We start from the raw sequence: 19,998 nt of genomic DNA, 5'->3' as shown, positions 1-19,998 counted from the left end.
TAAATCCTACAAACATTTAAGCACTTAAAGAGATGCACGGATGAGCACGTGGACGGACGATTCCAAGAATCTTAAATAGCCAGAAAATCAGCTTTGATTTTCCAAACATGTGTAAGAAAAATTTCTGCATGACAATCAGTAATGAAGATATTTAAAAAAACAACAACAACAAACAAACAAAAACATTTCAGCCATTCAGTTAATGCTCAGTTAGTTTATTAATTATATGAAAAATTTATTATTGCTTAATAATATTAAAAAATATAAAAATATATAAAATATGGAATAGTTAAGGGGGGCACGGTGGCTTAGTGGTTAGCACGTTCGCCTCACACCTCCAGGGTTGGGGGTTCGATTCCCGCCTCCGCCTTGTGTGTGTGGAGTTTGCATGTTCTCCCCGTGCCTCGGGGGTTTCCTCCAGGTACACCGGTTTCCTCCCCGGTCCAAAGACATGCATGGTAGGTTGATTGGCATCTCTGGAAAATTGAGTGAATGAGAGTGTGTGTGTGTGTGTGTGTGTGTGTGTGTGCCCTGCGATGGGTTGGCACTCCGTCCAGGGTGTATCCTGCCTTGATGCCCGATGACACCTGAGATAGACACAGGCTCTCCGTGACCCGAGGTAGTTCGGATAAGCGGGAGAAAATGAGTGTGAGTGAGTGAGAGTGGAATAGTTAATAAGACACCCTTATCCAGAGCAAAATACATTTTATCTCTCTCTTTTTTTATTTATTTCTTTAATAAGTATGTAACCTAGTGAGCCAGCATTAATGTATTCAATGCTAAAGACTTAAGCACTTATGTACGTCGCTCTGGATAAGGGCGTCTGCCAAATGCCGTAAATGTAAATGTAATACAACTAAGCAATTGAGGGTTAGGGGCCTTGCTCAGGGACCCAGCAGTGGCAACTTGGTGGATTCTAACTCAGAACCTTCAGCCTCGTAGTCCGTCACCTTAACCGATAGGCCACCACATCCCACAATAATAATAATAATAATAATAATAATAATAAATGCTTCACTTCTGTTCAATGAGACAAAATGAGTGTCCAGAGACTTGTGGATTGCAATGTACAGTATGAACAATCATTAAAAAAAGACATTTCCTAAAAGTGAGTCTCAAACAGTCTTCATGAAGTGAACAACACTGTGCGTTTTACAATAGCGTTATAGTGTACAATACATACTCACTTTTACATATCACACAGAAACTGATCGTAAACAAAACCTTCAAAAAACAGAATCCTTATCGATTAGATTCATCTTTTTCATGGCTATACGATATTTTTACAACGAAGTAAATCACTGTTAATAATGTAAAACAACTGAGCAGACAGGAACCTCATACTAAAATGTAGAAGAGGGGTTTAGTGTTGTTTTAGTGACGTGATTTCTAAATGTGAATCAGGATTAGACTTTCGTTTCTATAACATGTGCACTTAAGGTCAGTTTGTTTCAGTTCATTTCTTTCAGTGTTTTGTTTGTATGCAGGATTTGTTCATCGGTTTAGGAGAATAAAATTGCGCATGTAAATTTAATCAGATCTTCGGTGTTCAGTTACAGTAAATGAATACAAACCTAGATATAAATGAGTTGCCGAAAAGTTTAAAAATGGCTTAGTTTAATATTTGATTTTAGCAGGTTGATAAGAACAACAAAAAAAAGGTTTCCCTTACTATTTACATAAATAGAATATCAATTTTAGTAAAAACAAAACAAACAAACAAAAAATAAATAAATGGATGAAGACGACAAGCTCTTGGACCATCTTTTCGTCCTCGGAAACGGATTTAACAACTGATTATTATTTGGTTTCAGGAATTTGATTTGTGTTCATTATTTATACCATTTTATGCAGCAACCACAGGCACATGCACCTCTAGCTCAGCTTCACTAAAATATATTTTCTCCTGTCCATCTCGCTGTGGCTGCAGGATTTCCATTTATTGGCTCTTTCTTGCATCACCTGCACAAATTAGGACCTGTTTTATGTAAACTGGATGCATGTTAAGTACATGAAGATACATTTGGGTGTGTAGAATGTACACAGTCTTTCTATGCAATTTAATAACAATTACAGTTTTGTTTCGTCCAATTACTTTGCATGTGATTTCAGTACTCTTTTTTTTTTTTTTTGTAAAGGAGACAAACTGGTTCTGACATGCAAATTAGCACAATCTATCCAGAATTTTAGTTATTCTCAATCTAATTATGGTACTAATGCTGATGTTTGTGGCTTATTAATATTCAAATACTGAATTCTTTAAGTAGCACACCTGCACACACACAGACAAACATACACACACACACGCATTCGAGCACAAATGCACACACACACGCGCACACACTCTTGCGAGCGCACACGCACACACTCACGCACACACACTTGCTAGCGCGCACACACACACACGCACACTCAACGCACACACAGGAAATGAATGAAAGCCTGTAGACTGCAGAGAATGTACTACCAGTGTTACAAAAACATATCATATCATTTTTTATGTTGTCTCTCATATCTTCTGTGAGCTGCTGTGATGTGTTTTTGTGTAATATCAAATAATACTTGAATTCAGCCTGCAGGCTCTCTGAAGGATGGCGTGGAACACAAGCTAAACAAAACTAATGTCTTCCTGAGTGAAAGTCACAACTTTCATTATTATTTACGGAAAAAAAGAACACTGCAATAATTCCTTCCCTGGAACAAATATAAGAATGTCACAATAATGTGATTGGCTTAAAGATTAAGTAAAAAACAAAAAGGAAACAAAAATCCAGATATCTGAAACTTAGTAGCTTTCATATGGATGAAGAAATCCTGCAGGAATAATACAGAAATTAGACATCTCTTCCCCTAGCACACACCCTCACATTATTGATGTGCTTGTCCTTGATGTGCAGGAGCTGCTGCTGTGCCATGTGCATGTGGAGAAGGTTCTGCAGAACAAACCCGTTCCCTAGCATGGCGTTCTGAAACACATAGAGAAACATTGCACTCGTTGAGTAATAACGTGTGTGCCAAGACTCATTAAGAACTAACTACATTTCCTGCAAATTTTCATTCTGCGACTTGCAGTGCATAATAATATCACGACAGAATTTCTTCTGCGTGGTTCATCAAATCTATGAAATAATGAGCAGATAGAGAATGACAGACAATGAGGATGAGTGAGAAAAAAAGATTTCTGGATAGGGAGTGTATGTATGTGTGTGTGTGTGTGTGTGTGTGTGTGTGTGTGTGTGTGTGTGTGTGTGTGTGTGTGTGTGAGACAAAGTAACATACCTGCTGTGCTTTTCCTAGCTGAAGCAGTGCAGCTGTCAGCGGCGGTCGGAGAAAAGGAACACTGTGAGGACGATACTTCCCTGACGAGAAAAAGGGAAAGTTGGCAGTGCAACGGGACTCACCAGAAATAAAAAGGTAATGAATAAAATATAAAAAAAGAAGTAAAAAGCAGGTGGTAAAAGAAAAGAACGCATGCCAGCAGTCCACACTCTTCTTTTATTAAATTCCAGTGTGAGCCCTAATGGCCACTCTTTCCAGAATAGGTAGAAAGATTTAAGATTTAATCAAGAGCTATATTTGGCGTGTTCTCCTTAAGCTCCGAGTCCTTCCGAGGCTCATTTATCCTTAAACCTAATGAAAAGTTCATTTTAATATATGATTAGGTTCATCATGAAAGGAACCTGGCTTGAGTCACTGAACTGAAGATCACCTTCTGATCATGTGACCAGTCATCTATGGATAGAGAGACATTACAGTAAAAGAATGAAAGTCTGAGATTAGGACTGGATTGGAATCTGTGGTCTAATTGTGAAGTTGGTTTCATGAATGGTTCATTTATATCATGATTACAGAACCAATAAATATGATTATTATAGAGAAAATATATATATTCTCCATATTCTTACTATATTTATTGGTTCTGTGCTCCTTATATGAATGGAGTAATAAATATCTACATATATCGCGTTGCTCATTTCATTAGTTATTAGAGATTACACTGACCTCGCTAACAGAATTCTCGGTCATTTTACAGGTACAGTAGGTTCAATGTACAGGTGTTTACAACTAACAATAACAGATGTAGCCCATCTGTTACTGTACTGTACACGTCTTATGCCCTTTCTATATATGAACATGGTACATGGTGGTGGTAAACAGTGTGTCAAATTAAATGCTGAATGAGTGTAGATACAAATGACATGTACCTAACAAGTGTGTGTGTGTGTGTGTGTGTGTGTGTGTGTGTGTGTGTGTGTGTGTGTGTGTGTGTGTGTGTGTGTGTGTGTGTGTGTGTGTGTGTACCTCCACGCTTCCCAGTGTGGTATGGTCTCATAAGAACCTGAAGAGCAGCTGGATTGGTCATGCTGTTTAGGAGCTGAGCCAAATTAGGCTCAGGCAACAAACCCTTTTTGTTGCTCAGCATCTGCAAGAGAAACAAACAAACACACACACCACACACGCACACAAACACACACACAGACTCAACTTTAGCATTCTTTTAGACAAGACAGTTAAAATTATATGTGATCATATGGTAATGAGCCACTGAATTCATTAATAAAGACATAACTACCACTTCCATGGTAACCCCAGAGCACCATCACATCACAAACAAACAAGATTCATGCCACTGCTGTTAATAAGTGCCATGTGTCTTCCTAGGGGTTGCTGTGTATTCCTATTCTGGATCCCTACCTGCAGTAACTAAAGGATCATATCATATTATATCATATCATATCATATCATATCATATCATATCATATCATATCATATCATATCATATCATATTATATCATATCATATCATATCATATCATATCATATCATACAGGATATTTTAGTATGTCATCAGTCAAGACAACCAAGTTTATATTGACCTCCTATCCAAACACAAACTTTAATACCACTGCACAACACAACGACGACATCCAATAAGTCAATATATAGGATTGCATTAAATGCAAAGTGAGTGGGAATGACAAGAACAAAACAAAACAGTTCCTCATATGATATATACCCAATAACCCAAACACCCAACAACAGCACACTACAATCAATCAGGAGTGGGCAAAATGAGATAACAATAATTACAGACATTTGTGTATAAAAAATGAGTGAAACTGAAACACAAAACTGTGTTAGGTTCCAATTGGTTATTTGTAACAGAATAGTAATAAAAGCACTGACACCTAACAATAGCCTCAATACTCAGAAAAGGGAATAATGCTGTTATATTTCCCAACGTTATATCTTATGGCCATGAAACGGGCAGCGGAGGAAAATAAAAGTATTGGATTTAAAAGTGTACTGTGTAATACATTGAAAAGTTGAGAGAGTGGTAGAAGCGTCTAATAATGTAGCAGGATAATAGCCACAAATAATGAATCAAGTTATAAGATATATATAATCTGTAAAGGCATGGGAATAATCCTGAATGAGATCATACTGTTGAACACAATACAGTTATGTATAGGGGTCTGGTGTGAGTGGGGGAGGGGCGGGTGTTTCGTCCGGTATTGATCAGACCATGTCGGTTCTGGTTCCTGTGGGAAAAGGGTGTTGAGGAGCTTATCAGCCTGAGAGGCAAATTTGTACTCTAGATGTTCTGGTACATGTTGTACAAGCTGGCAGGCTGCTAAAGAGTCTGTTGAAGGTTGGCAGGGGTCACAATGCTGCTGGCTTTGCAGATGTAGTGTTTATGCAGTGTTTAAAATCAGACCCTAGTAGACTGTTTGCCTTGTTTTTAACTTCCCCATGTAGAGTCTTGTGTTCTAAAGCTGGCTTTAATAATCCTTCATCAATATTACTTTCCAGGCTGTTCCAGACGATCCCTTTTTTTTTTTTTACGTGTTCTCCATGTCAGATTACATAACAATGATTCCCTAATGATAGACCTGTGATTCAAGAAAATTAATTATGTCATCAGTCAGCTTGATCCGGGCTCGTACAGAAATTACGGCTACATTAACATACACGGGACCTAAAAGAAAAAAAAATATGGAAAACGTGTTTTAAAAGGAGAAGATGATGAGTTTTGAGCCATTTGTGGCTCAGTGAAAGACAGACATTTTATAAAGTGAGCCTGAGGTAATAAGGATATTCTTTCAGTCCATTAGTGAACGTGGTAGCTTTGCGAGCTGCTGTACAAAAGAAGAGACTGTAAATTAATGTGAAAAGTTACACATTAACACATCCAATGCCATCCCCCTGTCGGTGCTATTGAAATAAGCATTGCAGCTGTAATTACACTGAGATACACTCTATGGCCAAAAGTATACGGACATGTGACCATCACATCCATATGTAGGCCTGCCCTGCCCAAACTTTTAAAAGCACACAATTTTCCTGAATCTCTCTGCATGCTGCTTCTGAGCCCCAGACTTTTCCAGCAAGGCGATGTCACTTTGCACAACACAAGGTTTATAAAGACACGGTTTGCCAAAGTTGGTGAGGAACTTAAATCACATGCTAATAGGCCTAAACACAAACATCCTGGGAACATCTTTGGAATAAATTAAAAAACTGACAGTAATAAAGCCCTTCTTATGCAACACTGATTTCACTAATGTTCTTGTGGCTAAATGGACACAATTTCCCATAGCAGCACTTCAAAATATAGTGGAAAGCTTTCCATAAACAGTAGAGGCTGTTACAGTAAATAGGACTGCCGAACTTAGGACCAAAACATTCTTTTAAGATCTGCAATTTTTGATTGCGACAAGAAATTGGTAGCAAATTCCTACAGTTTAAACAGTTATTCCTACAGTTTAAAGTTATAACACCAATATCAAGCAGTAATCAAGATGCTTAGGATTGTGTCTTTAGTCTCCCTACATTAGATAAGAAAAGTGGAGATGAGATTTCATGATTTTCATTCTAATGTCTGTCCATATAAGGTCCAACAATATAAATAACCTCCTTGTTTTATCCATATTAAAAGACATGTTGTTGGTTCTAAACCACTGTGCAAAGGTTTCATTTCCTTTCTGTATGTTGACTCATCGTTGTTGCTGATGAGACTCACAGCTGCTATATCATTAGTGAACTTGATGAAGTGCTTAAAGCACAGCAGGTGTGAACAGCAGTGGAGTGAACATACAACCCTGAGGGATGCTGGTGTTTAGTGTGGTGGTGCTTGTGATGGTGTCGCCTATCATTACTGATGAATATCTTCCAGTCCAGTGCATTAGAATCCGGCTGCCCAGATGTTTTCAGATTTATTTTCTGTATTAGTTTGTGTGGAACGGTTGTATTGAATGTCGAACAGCTTTTGCAAGTAAAAAGCAGTGATATGCAAACTGCAGAGGGTTGAGTGATATAAAGAGTTTGTTTTTTAATTAGCATCTTAAAACACAATTTATTGGTGAGAGTCCCCAGCCGACTTTGGTACAGGGATTGTGGGATGAACCTCATGGGTCAGTGAGATGTGACAAGTTGACTGTAAGGACATCAGCTTGCCGATCAAATCAGTGCATTCACTGATATGTCGTGAGTTTCTGGAGTTTGACAAGGGTTAAGTACCAGTAGCTATTTCCTCACATCACTTGCTGACAGCTGCTCAGAATCTGAGATGCCAGGTGAATCCTGTGGGACCACAGGACCTGCAACACAGGGCTAATTTGGAAGCTTGTGTCTGGGTTGTGTGGTCAAGTGGCCAATGAACTATCCAGAGGAATTAAATTTTCTTAACATGACTTGAAAAGAAGTCATTCACTAATCCCAGGCTTTCTTTTTGGTTAAAGCGGTGTTGTTGCTGGTTCAGGAGAGCCCGCTGATAGGAAGGCACCAGGACACATGCTTGTATATCTACACCCATAGCTTCTTTAGCTACTGTTTCAATTCCTGGTATCTGTGTCCAATTAGTCACTTCAACCCTCATCATAGTATCATGCTGATTTTGGTTGATCATTTGAAATGCAATATTAAAAGGCTATTGAAGCATGGCAGGTGCCTCTGTACTGAAATCTAATACATCCCATATCAGGCTTCATGCTGTATTCAAAAGCCTACTTCTGTGGGGCCAGACAAAATGCCTGTGTGTGAGGGAGTTGGCATAGATGGTAGAAGCTCTGATTTCCTCATTAGATCTGAGATGTCTGCAAGGAGAATGGCTCCATACCAATCACACTGCTACTCCATCTGCTGCCTACTGTTCCCCAGGAGGCTTGAACACACATGCACTCACACACACTCATATAGTGTGTGTATGTACAGTAAAGTCACACATGAACACATACAAACACACACATGCACACAAAAACTTATTAGTCACAAACAGTTATGGTGTGTAATGGTAAATCACTTTTTAAAGCAATAATTCTCTCTCTCTGTCTCTCTCTCTCTCTCTCTCTCTCATTCTCTCTCTCTCTCTCTCTCATTCTCTCTCTCTCTCTCTCTCTCTCTCTCTCTCTCTCTCATTCTCTCATTCTCTCTCTCTCTCTCATTCTCTCTCTCTCTCTCTCTCTCTCTCTCTCATTCTCTCTCTCTCTCTCATTCTCTCTCTCTCTCTCTCTCTCTCTCTCTCATTCTCTCTCTCTCATTCTCTCTCTCTCATTCTCTCTCTCTCATTCTCTCTCTCTCTCTCTCTCTCTCTCTCTCTCTCATTCTCTCTCTCTCTCTCTCTCTCATTCTCTCTTACTGTATTCTAGGCTCATGAATTCTTCTGTGTGAGCACAATTCATGGCACCTTTCATTTAATGCCCAAGCTTGAAATTATTAAATGAAATTGGGGCATAAAAGCCTTCATTATCACCACATACACATTGCAGCAAAGTGGAATTCTTTTCTTCGCATTTTCCAACTGAGGAGGTTGGGGTTGGAGTGCAGGGGCACAGGGGCAGTTATGATACATCACCCCTGGACCAGGGAAGGTTAAGGGCCATGCTCAGTTGCCCAACAGTGGCAGCGCGTTGTCAAGTCCCTGCTTGGACATTTCCTGCTGGAACATTAGGTGGTGTTCCGGCAGCATGTTTCGTCATGTGTCTTTGTTTATGTGTTGTTTTAACGTGTCTGTTTCCCACCTGTTCTCACCTGACCCTAATTACCCTGCCTAATCATTCCTTCTGTGTTGCTTCATGGAGTCCTTGGTTCATATTTCTTTCACTTTTGTTTTGTCAGTGATTAAGTCCAAATTTTTTAGCTTGTTGATGTCCCCACACTTGGGTCTGGTTTTTATCTCTATCGAGGCATTTACCTTTTCTAACAACTGTGGCTTGAACCCAGACCTTCCTATCAACAACAAAATGGTTAGGACAGCCACATCTGTGGTCCAGATCTGCAGATGACTGTAGAACATGTTGATCTGTAAATTATATTCTACACAATTTTAACTAACCACCAGACTTATCTATTGTCTATTAAGGACTATTAAGGAGACCCACACAGACCAGTTGTGCCGAGAGGATCTCCAAGCCATTGGTGTGTAACTGAATATGACAGACGTATAGAATGGCTGCATGCACGATCGCCTGTATCATAACAGCTCTGCGAGTAGTAACACAGCAGAGACACCTGCTAGTTCCCAGGCAGCTCCAGTTTCACACTGCCATGAAAACATGGGAAGTCAAAGCTTGGCGGGGGCTTTCGCACTGAGCCTGAAGCTCCATCAGAATGAGGTCTGCACCCCCTCAGTCTGCATGTGTGTGTGTGTGTGTGAGAAAGTTGCGGGCATATTTGTCGTTTGAGCAGGGTGCTGCATGTGGTTTGCAGGGGTGGGGATGCAGAGAAATGTCAACTTGCATTCCTTCTGTTTGGTTTGACACATTTCAGTGGGAGTGGGAGAAGGAGAGAAGAGGGGACAACAGGAGCTGGAAAAAAGAGACAGAGGACAGCTGAGAAAAAAGAGAGGGGAGTGTGCAGGTTCTGTAAGACAAAAAAAAATCAGTGAAATGATGCCCTTGGGATATTTACTTCCCTACTGTGGCTCATGTACTGATGCTAAATCAATGAAGGCTCGGGTGAAGCGACAGCATGCCTATGCGGCTACGTTAAAAGGAAAGGAAGATGGCAGACAGAAAGAAGTAAGAATACTGAATACCCAGAAAACACAAGTAAGACACAGATTAGACTGGAAAGTAGAACTATTTGAAGAAAAAAAATAATAAATCCATGCCTGACACAATTCCACTGAGAAACAGAGACGTTACAGAAACACAAGTGTGTGGGTGCAAATGTGTGGGCTCCTTTGTTTTGATTGGTTGCTTGAGTAAAGGATTTAACACTTTGCTATGAAAGCACTCCAAAAAATTCATGTTAGTAGCAGGTGGAAGCTCATGAGTGTTTCATGGAATTCACAGTTTGAGTGCGAACGTCTCGTTGCATTCACTGATGCTGGAGTAGATTAATATGGTCCATAGTTTCCACTGTATGAGACCTACATCTTTAAAATAGCAGCCTGCTTTATTTCAGGCACCGGAAATATAACAGGAAGACAACGTTTGAACACTGTAATTAAACTGCCACTGCCTCTGCCTCGCCTCACATCTTTGGGCCTGAGTGTGTGTATAAGAACGAAGAGTTAGGGCAGGCGTGCTTTGGGGGTCTTTCCTTCCCCCTGACCCAAAAAAGTCCAAAATTAAATAGAAGACAAAGAAGGAAAAGAATCAGCGACCACATTGAAGCTGATGATTGTTCTATTCTACTGGTGTTATTACCCCTGCCTTCAGGAATCTTCCTTTCTTTACCTTCAGGCTTGGCTGAGGTGGCGTGATGTGTGGAGATTCAATTGTAGAGCATTGTGCAAAGGTTACAAGCAGCTGACATTTAGATGACACAGCTGACCTCTCTGTGTACTTCCCCCCTCATCCCAATGAAGAGACACAGAGTGTTTAAACACAGAGAGCTGATTTGATCTGACAGAAATCAGCAGTGATCATAGAGAAACATAAGCCACCATATTTAAAAATTCTGTGTACGTATGAATGTGTGTAAGTTAGGAATGTGTTGCTTACCACTCCCTGAGCAGCGATAAGGGCAGCGAGTGTGCTGCGGCCAGATGTTCCCGGGCTGCACAGAGACAGGCGGATCTCCTGACCCTGGATCAGCTGTCTGTCCATCTCCAGTAGCACAGCTTCAGCCTGCTCTGCTGTCTCATATTCCACCACGGCAAAACCCCGCACGGCACTGCCCTCATCCTGTGCCAGCTACAACACACACACACACACACACACACACACACACACACACACACACACACACACACACAAAGATACAGTTATCATTCATTCTACACACTGCCATTTGTACATAAAACCTTATTTTTCAGCTAGTCAATATATTCAATATTTAAATGATTTTTAAACACAAATCTTGATTTACTAAAATCCCAAACTTGCTGTGTGTCGAGGAAGAAAAACGGCAAAGCAGAACTCGGGCATGCTTCAGGAGATTTACAAAAAGCAACTGTGTGAATTATGTACAGGGAGGAAATTATATGAAAATATAAAGTTCAACACAGTAAAAGATTTACAGAAGAGAAAAGCAAAATCAGCTACATGCACATAATTGCTTGACTTGTATAGAACCGATTAAAGGCTGTAAGGTGCATTATAAAAAAAAGGTTCACTGTTACATTCTCTACTCGGGTGGTCAGACGCTGTTGATTAATTTTCTAAAACAGCAGATATAAATAGTAGCTAAAATAAGACAAACCTTACACTTTATCATTTCTATACTCAAGGCACATAAGACTAATAATAAACATTTTAATATTTCATCGACAGGGTGAATCATTCTGTAAGGAGATATTTATGGAAGACGTCGCCAGTGTCATTGATATTCAACAGATTCCCATTGCAGTTGGAAAAGAAAACCCAAGGAGATGTTTACTTAGGAGTTATAGAAGGAGTCTCGAGCGTCAGCGATTTATAAACCTGTGCGTTGTTCACCACAGGAACATCTTTACAATAGTGAGCAGTATGATCTCCAGTGTCTCACTAACATGATCAGGTGCATTTTTTTATCTCATTAACCTTTAAAGAAAGCAAAAAACCAGGCTGGTAAATAAATAACTGTTTGTATCTGTAATTGTAAGTGAGCCTAGGAACTACTGTAAGCTAAAAAAATGTGTGTGTATATATATATATACATGTATAGTGAGATAGACAGAGACAGACAGACACAAAAATATGTATAAAAGAATGGCAGGTAAAAATTTGTGTACAAATGTTCAAGCACGCACACACACAGACACACACACACGCACACGCACAAACACACACACGCACCACTCGAACATGTGCAAGTCATTTTTATCTACAGGAGCCTGAACTGCTGTGGTCTTTTGCTCCTTACAAAAACATTACATATACAGTCATGGAAAAAAGAAAGTGCACCCTCCTTCAATTCTATGTTCTTATCAGGGTCACAAACTTCCCTACAAACTATAATGTCAGGTGACAACAACAACAACAACAAATACACAACTGATCTCAGTAGACAGTCAAGTTTTCCCCTAAAAACATTCAAAAAGCAGATGAATTAAACATCCTGTAATTCAGTAACATGCAGAACCACTATCAGCAAACATAAAAACACATTATGGTTGGAGGGTGTACTTTCTTTTTCCCCACTGACTGTATTAGTATGTATAAAACTGACAGCTCTGTTGCTACACTGTCACTGCTCCTCATGTACTATGGACTGTACTAATATGGCAACAGCTTAACAGATCAGCACAACATGAAACACCAGACTGTGACACAAAAACTCGACGAGCTGTTGATCATTGACTGATTTGAAGTTCCTCTTTGAGACCGGTGCGAGTTTTGCGCATCTGTGAAATCACAAAATTCTGTAAAGGTCCGAGGACAGTCACTGAAGTGTAGGGTGTGAATTGGTGTGAAAACGTTGCGGTAAAAACAATGCTGCTTTCGGGTGGTGTATTCGGAGGTGTAACCATTTCTAATCCAAGTTACTCTCTGTTTTTAATGTATAGTGGATAGGAAAGAAAGATTTCTACCAATCAATCTTTTCTGTTCAAAACACAACTCCCCAAACGCACTCGGGTAATTTTGCACCTGTAACATCGTTATTCATCCGTCATAAACACGGTGGTAAATGGACTCACATAATGAATACACTAACATGTTAACTCTCAAACTCCCAGCATAATTACTGTACCAACCGATGCTTCTAGTCTATACGCTCCTGCTAAATCTCTCTTTGGGATTCGACAACATTTACAAGGTGAACTGGAGCTCTACACATACACCAAACACCCACTCACATCACAGTGTGTCTCTGCCTTACATCTCTGTGTGTCACTCATTTGACACTGCCATCAGGGAGCTACAGTACACTCGACATAAACGGCAGAAGAACAGAGAAGGGTGCGGGGCGCATAGACAGGGAGACAGAGAAACAGAGAGAGGGGCAGGGGGCAGAGAGAGAGTGAGAGGGAGAGGGAGAGAGAGAGACAGAGAGAGAGAGAGGAAGAAAGAGAGGCAGAGAGAGAGATAAAAAAGTGAAAGAGTGAGACAGAGAAAGACAGAGAGAGGGGCAGGGGGGCAGAGAAAGGGGGCAGAGAGAGAGGGACAGGGAGAGGGAGAGAGAGACAGAGAGAGAGGGACAGGGAGAGGGAGAGAGAGACAGAGAGAGAGGAAGAAAGAGAGGCAGAGAGAGAGAGAAAAGGGAAAGAGTGAGACAATGAAAGACAGAGAGAGGGGCAGGGGGGCAGTGAAAGGGGGCAGAGAGAGAGAGAGAGAGAGAGAGAGAGAGAGAGAGAGAGAGAGAGAGAGAGAGAGAGAGAGAGAGTGAGAGGGAGAGACAGAGAGAGAGAGGAAGAAAGAGAGGCAGAGAGAGAGAGGAAGAAAGAGAGGCAGATAGAGAGAAAAAAGGGAAAGAGTGAGACAGAGAAAGACAGAGAGAGGGGCAGGGAGGCAGAGAAAGGGGGCAGAGAGAGAGAGAGTGAGAGGGAGAGACAGAGAGAGAGAGGAAGAAAGAGAGGCAGAGAGAAAAAAGGGAAAGAGTGAGACAGAGAAAGACAGAGAGAGGGGGTTGAGAGAGAAAGGAAGAGAGAAAGAGAGAGAGAGACACACACAGAGAGAGAGACATACAGAGAGAGAGAGAGAGAGAGAGAGAGAGAGAGAGAGAGAGAGAGAGAGAGAGAGAGAGAGAGAGAGAGAGAGAGAGAGAGAGAGAGAGAGTGCGTTCCACTTGACCAGCCACTTTCAAAATCCATTCTGCTTCTTGTCATTTTAATGCCTCTGTAGGTTCAGCTCTTCAGTTAATAACGTTCCTTTCTACTCTCTGGATACTTTCAGACTTTAATTATTAGCCAAAAAAAGTGTTCTATATTAGGTCTATATAATAATCTAAGATCATTTGAACTGCTCAGGCTCAGAGTTAAATAAAATAAAAAATGAAGTTTCTACACTTCTAAACATTGCTCATTTTTTTCGAGTAAGGTACACAGCCTGTTCTGTTTATTAGGTCACTGTGTGCCAAGCAAAAATCACAAGTGTTTAGGATCTCATTGCCACAACCAGACTAAGAGTTAAGTCTCAGTGCAGGTCCCAAGCCCAGGTGAAATGGGAGGGATGGATCAGAAAGGCATCCGGCGTCAAACCTGTGCCAAATCTAATACATGGTCCATGTGATCCGCTGTGTCACCGAACTGGGAACAGCCGAAAGAACAACAACAATGGAGGCGCAATTGCTGTAGAAAAAGAGAATTAAAACTTCTGAATGTGCTGTAATAGGAAAATAATCAACATTGGGGTGGTAACATTAACACTGCTTCTTACTTTAATTTAACATAATAATCTCAATTGGAATCTGGTAGCCCACACATTAGAGCAGAAGGTCATAAGTTTAAATCCCAACCCTGCCACTGCTGGACCAGTAAACAAGGCAAATGCTGTATTTTATCTTCTTATGGATTCATTCCACAAATGTCAAGCGCTCCAGCTCTGAGCTATGACTGTGGCAGGAAAAGAAAATCTCCTGTAGTTCAGATAAGAAGAATCTTCAACAGAGATTTTAGCAGGTGGTTCTACAGTATTGGAATATTAATCAGTCTATAAAGTTTTACTGCTTCTGGCAATCATTAGCACTGTGCTTGCATAAAACATGTAAGGTGGGAGAAAAAAAAAATCACTTTGCACAATAAAGAAAATCTCAACGTGACAACAGTTTAATTTCATCATTAACTTTAACACCGGAGATTGGTTTATATTTGTTTACACACAGCAGTCATCGTCAGCTCATCCCCATGTAATATTTTTTAAATTGAAGTCCTTGAAAACACTGCCAAATGGCTTTATATTCATTAATATTCTCAGCATGAGGAGCAGAATGGCGTTCTAGGATATGCAAAGTGCACTATGTAGACAACTTCATTTGGAATTCAGCCACAGAAACATGCAGGGAGGAAAAAAAAACACTTTTACAAATGACATGTATTAGAAAAAAACCTAATCTAATCAAGTAAATGTAGTGTGTGTGTGTGTGTGTGTGTCCAACACTAAAGGGCTGAGTGGTGAAGAAAATAAGTCATAAAATCATTACAGATGCATTCAAGACACGTGAAGATGTCTCTGATCACTCTGACGTTTGTAGCAGATCTGAACCCCGGCCACAGATGTTAAAACACCAGCATACATGTGTCAAGCTGATGGGTGCCTGAGTGACGAGAACATTTGAGCCAGAGAAAGAAAAAGCATTTATATCTGACAATAGTAGGCAGAGAGCTGAAAGAATAGTGTTTACATGCTTAAGTGCAGCAAAGCCATAGACCGAGAGTGAAAAAGGAATGGAGAGCAAACATAGAGATGAATGATGTGAGGCATAGAGACAGACACAGACATCTACACACATATATTCTCAAGTACACTACACTGAACACTAACACTCACAAAAGAGCTCTGTATATCCACAATATTAATCAAAATCATACTATCAGGGGGTTTTACTAACCCAAATGCCTAGTATAAGAAATCCAATAAACAGCAACCAATTGCAAATTCAACACTTAGAAACCTAATTAGTCTGTAATTGAAACTCCAGACCTTTTATCTCCTTAATTTCTCATCTAATATTAAGACAATTGGCTACACCAGGCCATGTTTATTTGTCAGCTGCCTAATTACATTTGAGCCTGTGCAAATGGAGGGAGTGTGTAAAAAAAAATAGATGGATGTAATGGATGTAATTCCTAATAGATTAATGCAACTTTTTTTGTTAAAGCAGTTAAATTAAAAACTTTACACTAAACATTAATCTCAAGTCTCACTGTCCAAATACTTAAGGAATTGACTGAGTGAGAATGACACACACACACACACACACACACACACACACACACACACACACACACACACACACACACGCACACAAGCCTGTTTCAATATATTCTATATCTTAGTATCTGTTACTCAATGTTAGTTCAATATATTCAATGAATTTAGATTGATTTATATAGAATCAAGGTGATCAGTGGCAAAAGCCTTCACGATAAACCATCTGTTGTGCTACATGCAGTCCTCTCTGTTCCTTTCACTGCACAGAGATCTGACAAAGCAGCAGAACAGCCAATGTACTTTCCTAAGAAGCCCAAATATAATTTTTTGAGCAGCCGAACAGAGAACGGTGTGGTGTGTATGTTTGGAATTTTTCCCAGAGACAGATGAAACAATGAATGGAATTCTTTCTGTCCACTCTCCAGACACGTTGCTATTTATCTTTAAAGACTTTCATCCATGAAACAAAACAAGCTTTACCCACAAGCAGCCTAGAGAGCAAAACACTGTGTTATCTTTTATACATTGCTGCCGTGCTTAAAGTTTAACCAAATTCTACTTTTTCTGTCATAATATCGGCACGTACTATTTCTGTTTATGAGGAAGAGTGACATGAAGGCTCTGGGTAATGTGGACACTCTGGGTAATTTCCCATCCCACTAAAAGCTGGTGCCAGTCCTACGATGAATCATCTGTGCATACTTCTCTAAATAAACAAACAAACAAACAAACAAATAATAATAAAAATAATAAAAATACAAACATAATATAGAGCATAAATAAATAAATAAATAGAATACAATACAAATATAATATAGAACATATATAAATAAATTAAATAGATCGATAGATAGATAGATCGATAGATAGATAGATAGATAGATAGATAGATAGATAGATAGATAGATAGATAGATAGATAGATAATTAATTATTCTATTAAGTTTAAATGCAATTATTAGATTACACACAATGTTTTTTTAATACTTCTTCAGTGCAGATAGTGAATTTGGGCTCTTTATTTTTCCTTTCTTTACCATCCTCCTCACTGTACAATGGGCCAATTAGAGCATAGGTCCTTTTCTTTTTTTTTTTTTTTTTACAACCAGTGTTTTGTTGATTACTTGTTTTTCCCCCATACTGATGGATGACAGAGTTTTCACAAGTGTGCAATCTCATAATATCAAAATAACGTGCAAAATACCGTTCCTGGAGCATGACAATGGACTCTATTTAAAAGCTCTTATGATAAATACGACGGTTAATTTCATATGGATACTACAAAGACTTACCCTCGCCATGAACTGCTGCTTTTATCCTAAACACTGTATAGTGCTCATCCCAGGACACTAATTCACATCATGCTCATATTAAAATAAACCTTTAATAAACCTGCTTACCTTTTCTCTACATGTCTGACTATTTACTTAATGTACATAATCTAACTATCCAGTGATGATAAAAATAAAGTCTGGTTCCTCTCTCATTTTCTTCCTCATGTTGTCTTAGTGAGTTTTTCTTTGCCATTGTTGCCTCTGGCTTGCTCATTATGGCTCTAAATGTAAACCCGTGTCCAGATTTCTGAAAAGCTGCACTGCTACACTGTCATAGCAGGATAATTTGTCGGAGTAGACTTCGATTGCTTAGAGGATGCCAATAATTTTGAAGTTGACCGTCTGTAGCGTTGTCGTCTGTCTCTGCTTTGCCTGATACACCCTCTGTTTGGAGAGTGTCAGTATGCTGTTGGCAGTCTGATACCTATAGCTAGTCTCTGCCAGACACAGCAGTGTATAAAACACTCTATATATAGAGTATGAAAGTACTTTTCACATAGCAGAGCCAGGTAGTGTGTGTCTGAGGAAGAGAGAGAGAGAGAGAGAGAGAGAGAGAGAGAGAGAGAGAGAGAGAGAGAGAGAGAGAGAGAGAGAGAGAGAGAGAGAGAGAGAGAGAGAGAGAGAGAAAGAGAGAGAGAGAGAAAGAGAGAAAGAGAGAAAGAGAGAAAGAGAGAAAGAGAGAGAGAGATCTTGTGTGGACTAAATGACAGTCTATGTTTCAGCTTTTGAGCACTAATGTACTTCACTGCCACCCTACACACACACACACACACTCACACACAGACAGACAGACAGAAAGACAGACAAACAGACAGAGACAGAAGAGAGGCAGACAGACAGCTTTTCAGAGAGACAGAGAGGAGACAGATACAGAGGGAGACAGAAAGATTACACAGAATTTAAGAAGCATTTCCAACACTACGATTGTGACATTTGGATTCATATAGAAAGCATTTGCAAAGCATTTCTGTGCCTGTGCGTAATGTTCTGTAAAAGCCTACAAATATTCAAAGATTATATACTAGAATGCAGTTTATATTGCAGCATTATGGATGTGACATGGAAATGACCTTTTCTATTATATACATAATATTAGAGACATACTGTACAAACAGCGTAGGTACACAAGTCCCATGCTGATAATCCATTCTGGGACATGACTGGATGTATTAGTGTCAAACTGGGTTTTGTTTTCTCGTATATCAAACTTTCTCACTGTTTATTGTTTTAAACCGACAAGGTTATCGTTTCTATAGTAACAACTCATTTATGTGGATTTGTCTGAGCAATGATCTATATCATTTAAGGCTATTTACAGTATAAACAGTTTTTATGCACGCGTTATTTAAAAAAGACCATGTCTGTTTATTTACCATTTATAGAAGGGGTTTCCGATGTCAGTGCTTGGTAATGGTAACAGTCGTCACGCTTTGTAATGGTCATCGGACTTCACACTTTCCAGTTTACAGTATATGTAACATAATAATGAAAGAAGTGAGGTTGACGCTGACACAATGACGACTGTTTATAGCTGCTATAACATAAGCGCTAACAGAAACAGTATTCATTTTCTATAACAGTAGCTTTGACAGTAGTCCTGAGTATATTTCAAATCAAGGTATTAATTTACATTTATGTCATTTTGCATTTTTTTAATCAATTTTTTTTTTCAACTGAGCAATTAGGGGTTAAGGGCCTTATTAACCTTGCTCAGGGACCGGGGGTTGCAGCTTGGTGAACCTCGAATTCAAGCACACAACCTTCACACAACCTTCACAGAACCTTCCTGAGTGGTAGTTCAACACCAACGTTCCTAACCACTAGGCTGCCACATCCCCCAATTTCTAATGTACTTCTAATATGTTACTATACCCGTAGTAAAAATGTGTTTTTTACAAGCTGGGCTGCTGTAGTGAAGTTGTTGCTTTCTTTGCAACATGAAAACCTGCATTGTTTTTTTTTTTTGTTGGTTTTATTATCTTCAACACAGTAAATAAAGTGCAGCTGAAGAGAAACTGACTGTTTGTAACTACAACATAAAAAATGAACCTGTCTCTTGGCACTTTCACCACAATGAAAAAAACACAATGAAGAAAATGCTTCAGGATGTGCTGGTTTTGGAAAATAATCCAGTTCGGGGTGATGACAGAAGCTTTTTTTTTGTTTTGTGCTTTGTAATTTAGTGCCTGATTGCATATCAGCGTCCTGTTGTTGATTGTTTCCTATAACAGCATGCCTCGTTCTGTTTTGTTCAGATTTATTCACATCCAACTTTATACACTGTGTGAAAACACGCAATCGTGCATTGAAATTATAAGACAGATAACATAAAGCTGTGTTTAATGCCAAATATTGATAATACCGTAAACCAGGTAATTATAGTTATATAAATAATACTGACACCTGAGAAATCATTATGGATTATTTA

The 19,998-nt window shown here is 39.4% G+C and overlaps 1 protein-coding gene across 3 annotated transcripts in view; it reads right to left on the bottom strand.

The window, feature by feature from the left end:
- The window catches only part of raver2 (ribonucleoprotein, PTB-binding 2), a 90,866-nt gene that overhangs the window by 25,308 nt on the left and 45,560 nt on the right, over positions 1 to 19,998 (bottom strand). For 2 of the 3 annotated variants that reach the window (XR_009648341.1, XM_060867600.1), the window contains exons 4-7: positions 10,949 to 11,140; positions 4,303 to 4,423; positions 3,280 to 3,359; positions 2,862 to 2,966 (exon numbers count right to left, since the gene is read on the bottom strand). Coding sequence is in view for 2 of the 3 variants with exons in the window: in XM_060867600.1 (XP_060723583.1) it covers positions 2,862 to 2,966; positions 3,280 to 3,359; positions 4,303 to 4,423; positions 10,949 to 11,140 (498 nt within the window). In the remaining variant the exon portion in view is untranslated. The remainder of the gene's footprint in view (positions 1 to 2,861; positions 2,967 to 3,279; positions 3,360 to 4,302; positions 4,424 to 10,948; positions 11,141 to 19,998) is intronic. The other variant, XM_060867601.1, reaches the window with a different exon arrangement.

Source organism: Tachysurus vachellii, chromosome 4 (genome assembly GCF_030014155.1).
Source record: "Tachysurus vachellii isolate PV-2020 chromosome 4, HZAU_Pvac_v1, whole genome shotgun sequence".
Taxonomy (NCBI): Eukaryota; Metazoa; Chordata; class Actinopteri; order Siluriformes; family Bagridae; genus Tachysurus; species Tachysurus vachellii.
This window is presented reverse-complemented; position numbering and strand designations above follow the sequence as displayed.